The following is an 11,130-nucleotide window of genomic DNA, read 5'->3' as shown; positions in this document are numbered from 1 at the left end:
TGGCAGGGAGGTTGCAGCCTGGTCTCCATGGCAACAGCTTGCTGCTTGCCTTCCTCTGCAGGCGGCCCGCCCCCCCCACCCCCAGGCTTCAGTTGGCCCAGAGCCCCTACCCAAGGCTGTGGCAGGACGGAGGGGAGCATGTTCCCCCTATACCTTATTAGGACCCTTGTCTCTCCCCTTCGCGTCCTCCCCTCCCCACTTTCTGCCAACGGAGCGTGTCTAAGGACTCACCCCCGTCTCTCACTGCCCCGGCGGCTGCCCCAGGACCCCACGCTGCAGGGAGCCCTCTCCTCTACGCAGGGTACCGGGCTCAGCTCTCGAACGCGCCCTGCTCTCTCCTGTCTCTGCACCTCTGTCCCCTCTGCCTGGAATGCCCTCGGCACTCAGGGCCCTTCCACCCTGGGCCAGGACTCAGGTGCCTCCCGGGACCAAGCTGGTGACACACCCAGAGAAGTGACCGGACTATACATTGATAAAGGAGGCTGGCTGGGCCTCGGCGTTGGGTGACAGTGGGGAGTGTGGGGTCTGGGGTCAACTGGAGAGTCCACACCCCTCCTTGAAGGCTGTCACTGCTGATGGTGGGAGTGTGGCTTGAGGTAGTCACAGCCTCCAGCTCTCCAAGTGCAGCCAAAAATTCAGACCTTTGGACAGAAGTTCTAATTTAAAAATGTCGACTCAAACAAACACGGGTTTCTATGGACCAAGCTAAGCACCTTGCAGTTGCACTTGGCAGCTGCTGGCATGCCCTGGATGTGGCCCTGGAGTTCCTCTTGCCTGGCATTTACAGGGCAGCGCCACCAGGAACTACCCCTCCACCTACCTCCCCTGCCCCGTGCCCTCCCACGACCCGGGCCCCCCGTCCATCTCCGTGGCTGTCCCCAGAGCCTGTGGAGGGAAAGTTTGGGGGAGCAGGTGGGAGGGCAGCTCTGGGAACGGAATGCTGCACTGTACCCGCCAGGCCTCCGAGTGTCCCTTTACCCCCTGCCTCGTTTAACTCCCAGCCCCGTGTGAGGAGGGACCATCGGTCTTCCCACTTTCAGAGGAGCGAATGGCTCTGTGGAGGGAAGTGTTTTGCCGGAAGTGCCTGGACTTTAAGTCAGACCCCTGGGGTTTGAACCGAGGTCAGTTCCATTCCCAAGGCAGACTTAGCGACGCATCATTCTGGCGGGGATTAAAAGGATTCTAGCCGGGCGAGGGTGTTGAGGCTGAACGTGCTGGGGATTAGGGCAGCAGCGTGGGCGTCCGTGGAGCCTAAAGCCTTCTCTGTGGTCTCTTTGCATGTCCTGGCAGAGCGGGACGCCTTTGACACGCTCTTCGACCACGCCCCGGATAAGCTCAGCGTGGTGAAGAAGGTAAGCTCTTGGCTCCCCGTGTTCACGCTAGAGCTTTTTTTCTTGACGGCATGAATGCCTGCTGGGGAGAAGGTGGGAAAATGTTTGGAATCTTTGAAATGTTTGCCACGTGGATTGAAATGTAATTACAGTCAGAACCATAACGACAGTGCATAAAATTAGCGCCTTTTAACTCGACATCCCTGCTGCCTGGGCATCTTCCTGCCCACCGCTCACTTCTGTTAAGTGAATTACCCAGCCCCAAGTGGCAGTTCATTCTGACTCGAGGCCTTTTGTCAACGTGGAAATGTTTTTAAGCGTCAACATGCTGCCCTCACCGGCCTTTGCACTCAGTCTGCCCAGGAAGCAAGTTGGCCTGGCCTGGCAGGGCCGTTCCCTGCGTGGGCTTGACCGTCTTCCTGCAGACGGGACGAGGCCTTCCCGGCCCGGGCAGCCTGCTGGTCAGTCCATGGTGGGCTAAAAACACATGAGCCCGAGGCCCTAGAGCCTGGAGGCTGGGAACGGTCAGCGTCTGGGGAGTCTGCCAGTAAGGCTTGTTTTCCTAGAAGAATCGAGGCCCACCTCCCGGCACATGCAGGCATCTGGGAGCCCGCAGGCATCTTGTCCGGAGAGGCAGCAGTGGGGCGGGCGGGCTTCCTCCCTCCTGTGACACCGCTTCTGCCTGACCAGAGGGAGGGAGCTCTGTAGGACGGCCTCCCTGAACAGGCTTCTTTGTGCAGGATTGTCAGAGCCTTTCCTGTGCTGACCTGCCTGCCGTTCTTGAAGAGGGAGCTTGGTAGGAAGTGGCAGTACCTTACTGTTCGCTTGGGGACAGCACATGTACCTCCCTGAGGACCGCACAGTGGGCCGCCGTGGTCCAGGCTCGGAGTACCAGGTCATTGGTTTTGGAAGCACTTTGCAAAAGGCCGTTGGAACCCTCCTACTGGCCGTTCTGGGCCGAGCCCGCTCAGTGCCCTTGGGTCCCACATGATGTACCTCAGAGCCTCGGAGCAGTGTCCCCCACCCACCCTGGCCACATCTGGCCCAGGGCCTGACAGGACCAGTTCAGTGGGTGTACAGGGGAGGAGGGTGCTACTCTGACCTCCCCACTTCTAGCAGGTGCACAGGCAGTTACACAACCCTGGAGCCTCGGTCCTCATCTGCGAAGCAAGGACAGGCATTGCCCTCCTTTCAGGGACGCTGTGAGGACAGTCGGGGTCCCGTTTGTGCAGGACGGGTCCCAGCGCTCAGATGCCAGGTTAACCCATGTTTCAAAGCTTACGCGGGGCACTGGGCCACAGCAGTGAGCAGGCGGCGTCCTCGTGTCTGCCGACAGCGTCCCGCTTCAGCCGCCCCTCGCCCTCCCTGTGGTTTCCATGCTAGCAGCTCCCTGTGACCCCGAGTGCGGACGGGGGCCCTGCTCACCCTCCCGGGCTTCTTCCTGAATAGCCCCCTCTGCAGGCTCACATCCAGCCATGGAGCTCCACCCACTGCCCACCCAGTGCCGGCTCGAATGCGCCCTCCCGCGGCGTCTCTGCATGCACCTCCTGTGTTCACGGAACCTTCCTACACTGCATGCTTCCTGCAGCGCCACTGCTGACCCCGCCCCTAGGTGTACATGGAGAACTAGGCCACCCCCCGACTGTCCTCAGGTCCCCAGCCCCAAGGAGAGTGCTGGCTCATCGTGGCTGCTTGGAATTTGGGTGGGATGAATGAGCAATGATAGCACATCTGGGGAACGGGCTGGTATGGAGCCCCCATGTAAGTGGGGTTTGATGCCGGACGTTCCCGGTGACGAGTTTTAAACTTTTGCCGGAGAGAAGCCAGTGCCCCTAGTACCTATGTAACGGGACGCGTGAACCCCGCAGCCCCAGATAAAGCCCTGCGTGGCCCTCCACATTGCCAGGAACCAACAGGCATGCCCTGGGCTATCTTCCCTCTCCGTGCCGAGCTATGGCCATTGGCGTGAGGTCTACAGAGGTCGAAACACGCGGCTCTCCGCCCTGACAATGCCTCCCAGAGGACGGTGAAACACAGCGCGAGGGTGTGGACGGCCTCGGGAGGAGACTTGCTTTCTTCTCCAGCTGGGATGGACACAGCCTTACCCACCACCACGGAGAGCTGTCGAGAGCACGTGTTCGAGACAGGCTCTTTGCTGTAGCAGACGGGGTTGTGGGAGCGCTCTGCAGGACCCGAGCTGGTGAAGGTGGGCACGCCCGCGGGTGGGGGCCGGTGCTCACTGATGGCCCTGTCCTTGCCTTGACAGTCTCTCATCACGTTCGTGAACAAGCACCTGAACAAGCTGAACCTGGAGGTGACGGAGCTGGAGACCCAGGTACGCAGTGCTGTCCTGCATCACCGTCAGCCGGTTTCTGACCCCTGGTAGGGCTCAGGAGCAACGCCATTTTGCTTATTTCCCGAGGAATTCTGCCACTCAGCCAGGAATGGCGTTCTGGCCCCTCCGCCTGGCCGTCTGTCTCGGCTTCCCTGGGCTGCCATAACAGAGCCGCAAGCCGAGTGGCTTATTCAGAAGCTCGCGCCCTCTGATCTGGGGTGTGGGCGAGGCTGGTTCTCCCCGTCCCCGGCCTTTCTCTGAGTTTCTGGGGTTTCTCTTTGGGGCGCTGTGGCTTGTAGACAGGAGACTCCACCCTCTGCCTCCGTCTTCCTGCGGCGTTCTCCTAGGGCACGTTTCTGTGTCCACATTCTCCCTTCTGAGAAGGACGCAGTCGCGTCAGGTTAACGCCCACCCGATGAGGTCATTGGCATGATGGGGTTACAGTCACAGGCCCTGGGGTTTGGACTCTAACATGTATTTTTGAAAATATTTTTAAAAGTTTATTCCTTGAGCAAGAGAGACAGAGACAGAGATACAGCACCCCAACAGGGTCTCGACGTTGTCATTCACCCCGGCCAGCCCCGGATGGTGGGCACACGTGTGCCCAGTGCTCTGGGGAGTCTCCTTATGTGAACCCAGGACCTTCCCTGTGAGTCAGCCTGGTGCTCATTCCATACTGCGGCATATTTTGGGGGGGGGCACATGATTCAACCATAACACCCTCCAAGGCTGTGTCTGCCCACCCTGCCACAGGGCTTTGCATGTGTGGGTCCCATGGTCTAGAAAGTTCTGCTCCTCCGCACCCGCTCCCCATCGCCACCCCCCACAGATGCCCAGCCAGTGCATCACCCTCTGGCCGGTGCACACGAGCTGTTTGTTCCGCAGTGCACGTGAGGAACACCCCGCCCCACTCAGCTAACATAGCACCGTGCAAAGGTGTCTCCAGCACTCGGGAACGTTAAAGACAACATATAATCCCCCCGGATTAGCCGCATGCTCGATTCTGGGGTCCTTTTGACTCCGTGGCCCAGACGTCTCTAATACGCAGCTGATCCTTCTTAACCCTGGGTGACTGCTTTTATTCGCTTCTGTTTCTTTAACTTTTCTCATTTGCTTTTCTAATTAAAAAAGTAATTCAGGTTCATTGTAGAAATGTCTGAAAATGCAGATAAGCAAAACAAATAAAAACCGTCCGTAACCTCATCCCCCAGAGATAACTGCCTGAGGGTTTTGCTCAGATCTCTACATGTGTAGCTGGTCGTGGGCGGCGTGGGTCTGCACTCCAAGTCCATGTTGAACGTGTGCGTTCATTTGCGCGTTGTTTGCAAACACACTTGTTCTGTTTGGCAATCTCCTAGCCTCGCACCGTTGGTCTCTGTGTGCTTGCCATTTGCCACAGCAGCTCAGAAGGGCACTGAGTGAAAGAGAAACCCCCTTCCTATAATCTGCCCCCTTCCAGTCCTCCGGAGGTGGCCGATGTCAGCTGAGGGTTGGATGAATATTTTTCTAGATTATTTTAAAAGATTTTTTTAAAAAGTTGATTTCTTTTTGGACCAGCAGTTGGTGTAATGGCTACATCACTGGACTCCCATGTAGTCAACTGCAGTTCGAGTCCCGGACCCAGTGGTTTAAACTCATGCCGGGCTCGTGTGTGTGCGTGCCCAAGATCCCAAGAGGGGAATGGAGGAGAAGGGATTGCGGTGTGGCCATCTCCCCCAGGGGGTGATTTCTCACTTTCTGTCTCTCTGCCTCTCTCTGTCTTTCTGGCAAGTGCATGTGCAATATAGCAAAAACCTCTTTAAAAAAAAAAGTTTATTTCTTTTGTGTGAGAGCGAGACAGAGACAGGGAGAAAGACAAGCACTCTCAAAGGTCTCATGCCGCCCTCCAGCTCCTCCAGTCTTCCCAGCCAGCGAGGGCCACGCACACGCACACGCACACCCGGCGAGTACGGGGCAGCTGCGGAAGCAGCCTGCATCCTCCACGTGGATTCAGCCGAGAGGGAGCGAGAGAGCGAGAGCGGGCACCGTGCAGCCAGCTGCCCTGTGCGGGAGCCGTAGCCACCAGCCAGCTGCTGTCAGGCCTGGGTCTCTGTGTGTGAGAGACGGGTGTGTGCTTCTTCCTGCCGCCGTCTCTGGCTCGGGCTGGGTCCCTCTGTGACTTGTCACTCCCACTGTTCTCTCAGCGGGAAGGCTGCCCTGTGGTTCCTTAAACCTGGGCTCCCTGACTGGACGTTCCCCGTGCTCAGGACAGCGGGCTCCGGGCCGCTCCTCCTGCCTGTTTCCCTGGGATAAACCGGAAGTGGGGCCGTCAGCACGAGCAGCCCACACCTGCAGCCCGGAAGGGTTGCCGTTAGATGCCACCCGCCTCGGCCCCCCGGCCCTTCTTGGATGGGCCGTACTCTGTTGGGGCCAGGCCCCCGAGACCGGCACTCCACACTTACAGTTGCATTGACCCTTATGTAATGCCGCTGTCGCTGTCACACACTGCTCGAAGGAGAATGTGGAAGGTATTCGTAACCCCTGGCTGACCAGGAAAGACCACTGGCCACAGGAATGCAGGGAAGTTCTTTTCTTATGTTGCAAAGAATGAGTATTTTTATAAGTATGTTATGAGAGTGGAGAGGCCCAGGTTCAGTTCCTGTTAGGGGGTATGTGTGGTGGGGTGTGTGTGTGTGTGTGTGTGTGCGTGTGGTGTTTGTGTGTGGTATTCACACGTGTGTATTATACTGTGTGCTATGTGTTTTTGTGTGTGGTATGCACACGTGTGACGTGTGTGGTGGTGTGTGTGGTTTGTGTGTGAGGCTTGTGAGTATATGTCGTTTGTGTAGCATGTGTGTCCGTGTGGCATGTGTGTCTGTGTGGCATGTGTGTCTCCTTTAAGCTTATTCTTTCATGAGATAAAGAGAGTGTGCAAGGGCACGTGCCCTCTGTAGGGTCTCGCACAGTGATCGCCCCCCAGCTCCCCGGCCAGCCAGGCTCACATGTGTACCTGGCGTGTGCAGGTTGACCCGGGAATCGAACCTGCAGCACTGTGGAGCAGGCACTGCCACTGTGCCCCGTGGCTGGCCTGCCCTCCTGCAAAGCCTGTTCCGCGCTCAGCTCCCTTCCCGCGGCCGGAGCGCATCTGTGCCTCAGCTTCCACTCGTCTCTCACGGTGGAGACGCTGTCGCCGTGAGGGTCGGCTGAGAGAGATCGATGGAGTCAGGGAGCGCGGGCTTGGCAGGGTGGGCCCTGATGGGGGCGGGTGAAGGGAGCCCTCCCGGGGCGCGGCAGCCCTTGGAGCGTGCTTCTGGGGAACGCCGAGCACTTGAGCGGCGTGGTCAGCCCTGGGCTCTGTCGGAGGCGCCGTTCAGACAGCCTGCTGGTCTCCCTAACGAGGACAGTGGGTGGCTTCTTCGTGTGTGGAGGCCCGAGGCACCCAGGGTGCCAGCCCAGCCCCGTTGCCACCTGCCGACACCACGCGGAATCGGTGGTTACGGCAGGCGGGGGCCGGGCGTTTCCATGCAGTTTGCAGACGGCGTGTACCTGGTGCTGCTCATGGGCCTCCTGGAGGACTACTTCGTCCCTCTCCACCACTTCCACCTGACGCCGGACAGCTTCGAGCAGAAGGTACGTGCATGGTCTCCGTCCTCGGAGTGTTTCCCGGCGGCTCTCTTTGTGGCCCGGCCACAGCCTTCAGAAACCGGGTTTGCACAGAACGGGATTGCTGTTAAATGTGACCCCCCCGCCAGCCATATGCCATGCATCGGGTTTGTTGCCATGTGCTCTCAGGTCCCTCCCGTGGGTCTATGTGGTTTGTCCCGCTGTGGTCCTTGGACCATGGCCCTTCCCCTCTGCTCCCTCTGTGGGATTCCCATTATGGCACGAGCTCCCCAAGCCCACGCTCACTGGTGGCGCCGTCCCCTGGTGTGGCTCTGTTCCGTGTCTCCTGGTTCCCAGTCTTGGACAATCACCCCGTTTGGTTTTCTTCCCCTGCCGAGACAGCGGGCCACTGTTGGGACCATGCAGTCAACACAGGCTCAGTATATAGGAGCTGCCTCCCATGCCTAGAAGCACCCCGGCTGGAGCAGGGCCTCCGGCAGGCCATCTTTGCCGTTCTCATTCCTGTGGAGAGTTTCTTAGGCAATGTCCCAGTAGGATTGTGTGGGTCCGCCTTTCTGTCTGGGGGAACCCTTACCTCACAGATTCCCCACCACCGCCTTTGGAGTTGCTGGAGTTCAGCTCCAGCCCTGAGCTTCTGCGGTGACCGGTCAGCAGTACTTACTGCATCACCATTGAAAACTTAGCCGTGGGTGCCAGCACATGGTGTAGTGGTTGGACTCCCACATCCCTGACCGTGATTCCAGTCCCATACTGGCTGGCTTGAAACTCACACCGGGCACATTTGCGTGTGCGCCCCAAATCCTGAGAGAGCGTGGAGGAGAAGGGATTACAGCGTGGCCATCCCCTCTCGGGGGTCATTTTAGTCCCTCCAGAGAGTGCACGCGCCCTATAGCAAAAAATCTCTCTTAAAAAACAAACAAACAACAAACAAAAAACAGCTTGGCTGTGGACAGTCCGTATGGTTTTAGATTTACCGTGGACCAGGGAGGTGGATAGTCCGTATGGTTTTAGATTTACCGTGGACTGGGGAGGCGCTCCAGGAAACATGAGCCAGTGCAGCCATCCTGGAAAGGAGGGGACAGTTCTGTCATGTCCATGCATTTCCAGGCCCTGGCATGGCTGGTGGTGGCAGCTTTGTTTTGGAGAAATCTGTTCTTTGTTCAAACTAAGGAGCACGCTGGCAGGAACAGTGGGTTCAGCCAGGAGACCTGGAGTTGGGCTTCTTCCCAAGACAAGGCTTTGTGCAAATGGCAGAGGCGTCCTCTCCCCGGCCTGGCTTTCTTCCCTTTGAAACGGGATGAAAGTCTTTGTCAGTGTCGCCCTGGCCTGGAAGGTGCGAGGAGGCCTGAATCATCGCTGTTGCCTCTGAATAGCAGGCTATTTTAGGGACAGCCTGCAGCGCGCTTATTCCGTTTATTCCGCTCACCCTGGAAAAGGAAGCCTTTGGTGGGGATGCGGCTGGGGGCAGCTGCAGCTCTTCGCCTGGGGAGGAGTCGAGGACGTGGGCGCCCCTCCTGCCGCCCCGCATCCCCCAGCCCTGCATCGCCTCCCCTCCTCCTCGTGGGACAAGGTCATATGCAGCCCCCGGCACGATCTCTGAGCTCACGATGGCTACGCTCTGCCTCCGCATTCTCCCGACACCTGGCAGGTGTGCCGTTCCTTCGTGGCAGAGAGCTGCCCCACTTCAGGCCGGTCCCAGCGCCTGGGCTTGGCCTTGCAGGCAGGCAGGACTGGCTGAGGCCAGGAGGCGCCTTCCCTCCGGCCTTGAGTGTCCTTACAGTGCCATCCCCGGGGTGGGAGGGGGCTCCGCGAGCGGCACAGACGTGCTTCCTGAGCTGCTCCCCAGTGCTCCGGCCTTGAGTGTCCTTACAGTGGCCATCCCTGGGGTGGGAGGGGGCTCCGCGAGCAGCACAGACGTGCTTCCTGAGCTGCTCCCCAGTGTAGCAAGGGCTCAGGTCCGTGAGTTACCCCAGTCAGACAACGGAACGTGCCTGGCTCTACTGGCCGGTAACCATGCCACCCAACTTGCCTGGTTCTGCCTACGGCTTCTTGTTTTAAAGCTACCGTTTGAGTCTTACCCGGTGTTGGCCCCTGCACCAGTGCCTCGTGCCGGACGGGCATCTCTCCAGAGCCCAGGTGGTGAGATGGTTGCACAGCGGCACTGCTGAGGGTTACCTGGGGAGGCAGCTTTTCTGACAGCGTTTTTTCCTGCTACTCCTCCCTTTTTGCTGCCCTGTCTCATTTTGTGTCAGAACCTGCTGTGTGTGCGTGTGCGAGTGCGTGCGCGTGCGCATGCGCGTGTGTGCGTGAATCGGGTTGTTTGGCTGGTGCTTAACCCCGGGGGCCTGCACTGCTGCGGGAGGAGGCCGGGTGCAGGTCCTGACTTGGGTGTAAGTGTGGCCTCCAGCCCCTCACCCAGCTCCCTCCCCTGAGACCCAAGGTCATACCGTCTTGTGAGGGCTGCGGGGGAAACAAGGCCTGGGAACCCATGGGACACCTGGTGGGTGCTCGACAATGGCCGCCCGCCACTCTCCCTGGAGAGGACTCGCTCTGCACCCTCCATGTTGACTTTCCTTGTTCAAACCCCTTCTCCAGTTCCAGGGCTTATCCCTCCCTGGGCCCAGCCTAGTTCCCCCCACCCCAAGCCCAGGCTGCCTGTCCTGCAGGGACCTCCTGTTCCTGCTTGTTTCCAAGTGGCTTCTGCACCAGCCTGGGGGTACAGAGGTGTCCGTAGCAGGGCCTCTCATTCCAAGCCCCACCGTGGACCTGGTGGGAGCAGCCTGTCCTCTGGGCCGTGCCCTCGGTTAGCCAGGACCCGCTCATAGTCAGGGCTGGCAGACCGCCACCCCCTCTGCATCTCCAAGCGCAGGCTGTGGGCCGTGGAGGTGTTTCCGGAGCTCCACCAGTGTTTTCCAGTGTGTGGTTCGACTAACCAGGAGGTTCTTTTGCCAAGCATCTTTTTCCTGGTCAATTATTAAATTACACTGCAAGTAACATTGTCCACATTTCTGATTCATTTCCCAACACCATGAGAAAGGAATTGGGACAGTATTAGGTGACTCAGGGCCAGGGTCCTTCCCTGTGACGGCGCCATTCTGTTAGACTGTGGCTTCGTGCCCCGTCCGCGTGGCAGGCGGGGCCAGACGTGATGTGGCCGGTCACCTGCATCTCTGACTTGGCTGGACTTTAAACACGACCAAGAGGCTCTTGCTTTAATCCTGACCAGTGTGCATTGGCCGAACTGAAGCCCTGGGCATCCTTGGGGCTGAGTGTTCTGGACTTTCTGACATCAGGGAGAAGTCACGGGGGAGGGCTGGGCCTCCTTCCCTACAGGCTGCCACCGCCACCCCTGCTGCTCCCACTTGGGCCAGTGCTGCGTCCGAGACACGGCCAGGCTACCCCACGTACGGGCAGCTCCTGCCAGGCCTTCCAGAGGCCACGGGTGGCTGCTCTGGGCTGGGTGCTGGCGCAAGGGATCCGTCCTCTCCAGGCCTTGGTTCCCACATGTAAAATGGGGTCCCTGTCACTTCTCATCTGGGCTCTCTGAGCCCTGGAGGGCAGCCTTCGCGCCTTCACCGCCCCCCTGTGCCCGGCAGCACTGACGTGGGCAGCGGCTCTGCCCCTGCCCTGCCCAGCTCCCTGGGCTGGCCCTGGGCAGCAGGCCTGAGGCACAGTGGCCACCCGGACCTGACACCTCTCCCTCGGCAGGTCCACAACGTGTCCTTTGCCTTTGAGCTGATGCTGGACGGAGGGCTCAAGAAACCCAAGGCTCGCCCCGAAGGTAACACCCACATGGGTCTGGGGGGTGGGGGTGGGAGGCGTGGGCAGGGGGAACCAGGTCTGAGAGGGGCCGGGAAGGCC

General features: G+C 59.3%; 1 protein-coding gene across 2 annotated transcripts in view; it reads left to right on the top strand.

Annotated features, from left to right (window-relative positions):
* Positions 1 to 11,130, top strand: part of PARVB (parvin beta) — an 85,351-nt gene that overhangs the window by 69,743 nt on the left and 4,478 nt on the right. For both annotated transcript variants that reach the window (XM_006150663.3, XM_014588672.1), the window contains 4 exons: positions 1,291 to 1,352; positions 3,598 to 3,666; positions 7,174 to 7,275; positions 10,978 to 11,050. In XM_006150663.3, coding sequence (XP_006150725.2) covers positions 1,291 to 1,352; positions 3,598 to 3,666; positions 7,174 to 7,275; positions 10,978 to 11,050 — 306 coding nt within the window. The remainder of the gene's footprint in view (positions 1 to 1,290; positions 1,353 to 3,597; positions 3,667 to 7,173; positions 7,276 to 10,977; positions 11,051 to 11,130) is intronic.

The sequence above is a fragment of the Tupaia chinensis genome, unplaced genomic scaffold (assembly GCF_000334495.1).
Source record: "Tupaia chinensis unplaced genomic scaffold, TupChi_1.0 Scaffold000294_1, whole genome shotgun sequence".
Lineage (NCBI taxonomy): Eukaryota > Metazoa > Chordata > Mammalia > Scandentia > Tupaiidae > Tupaia > Tupaia belangeri.
Note: the sequence above shows the minus strand (reverse complement) of the source record. Positions and strands in the feature narration are given on the sequence as shown.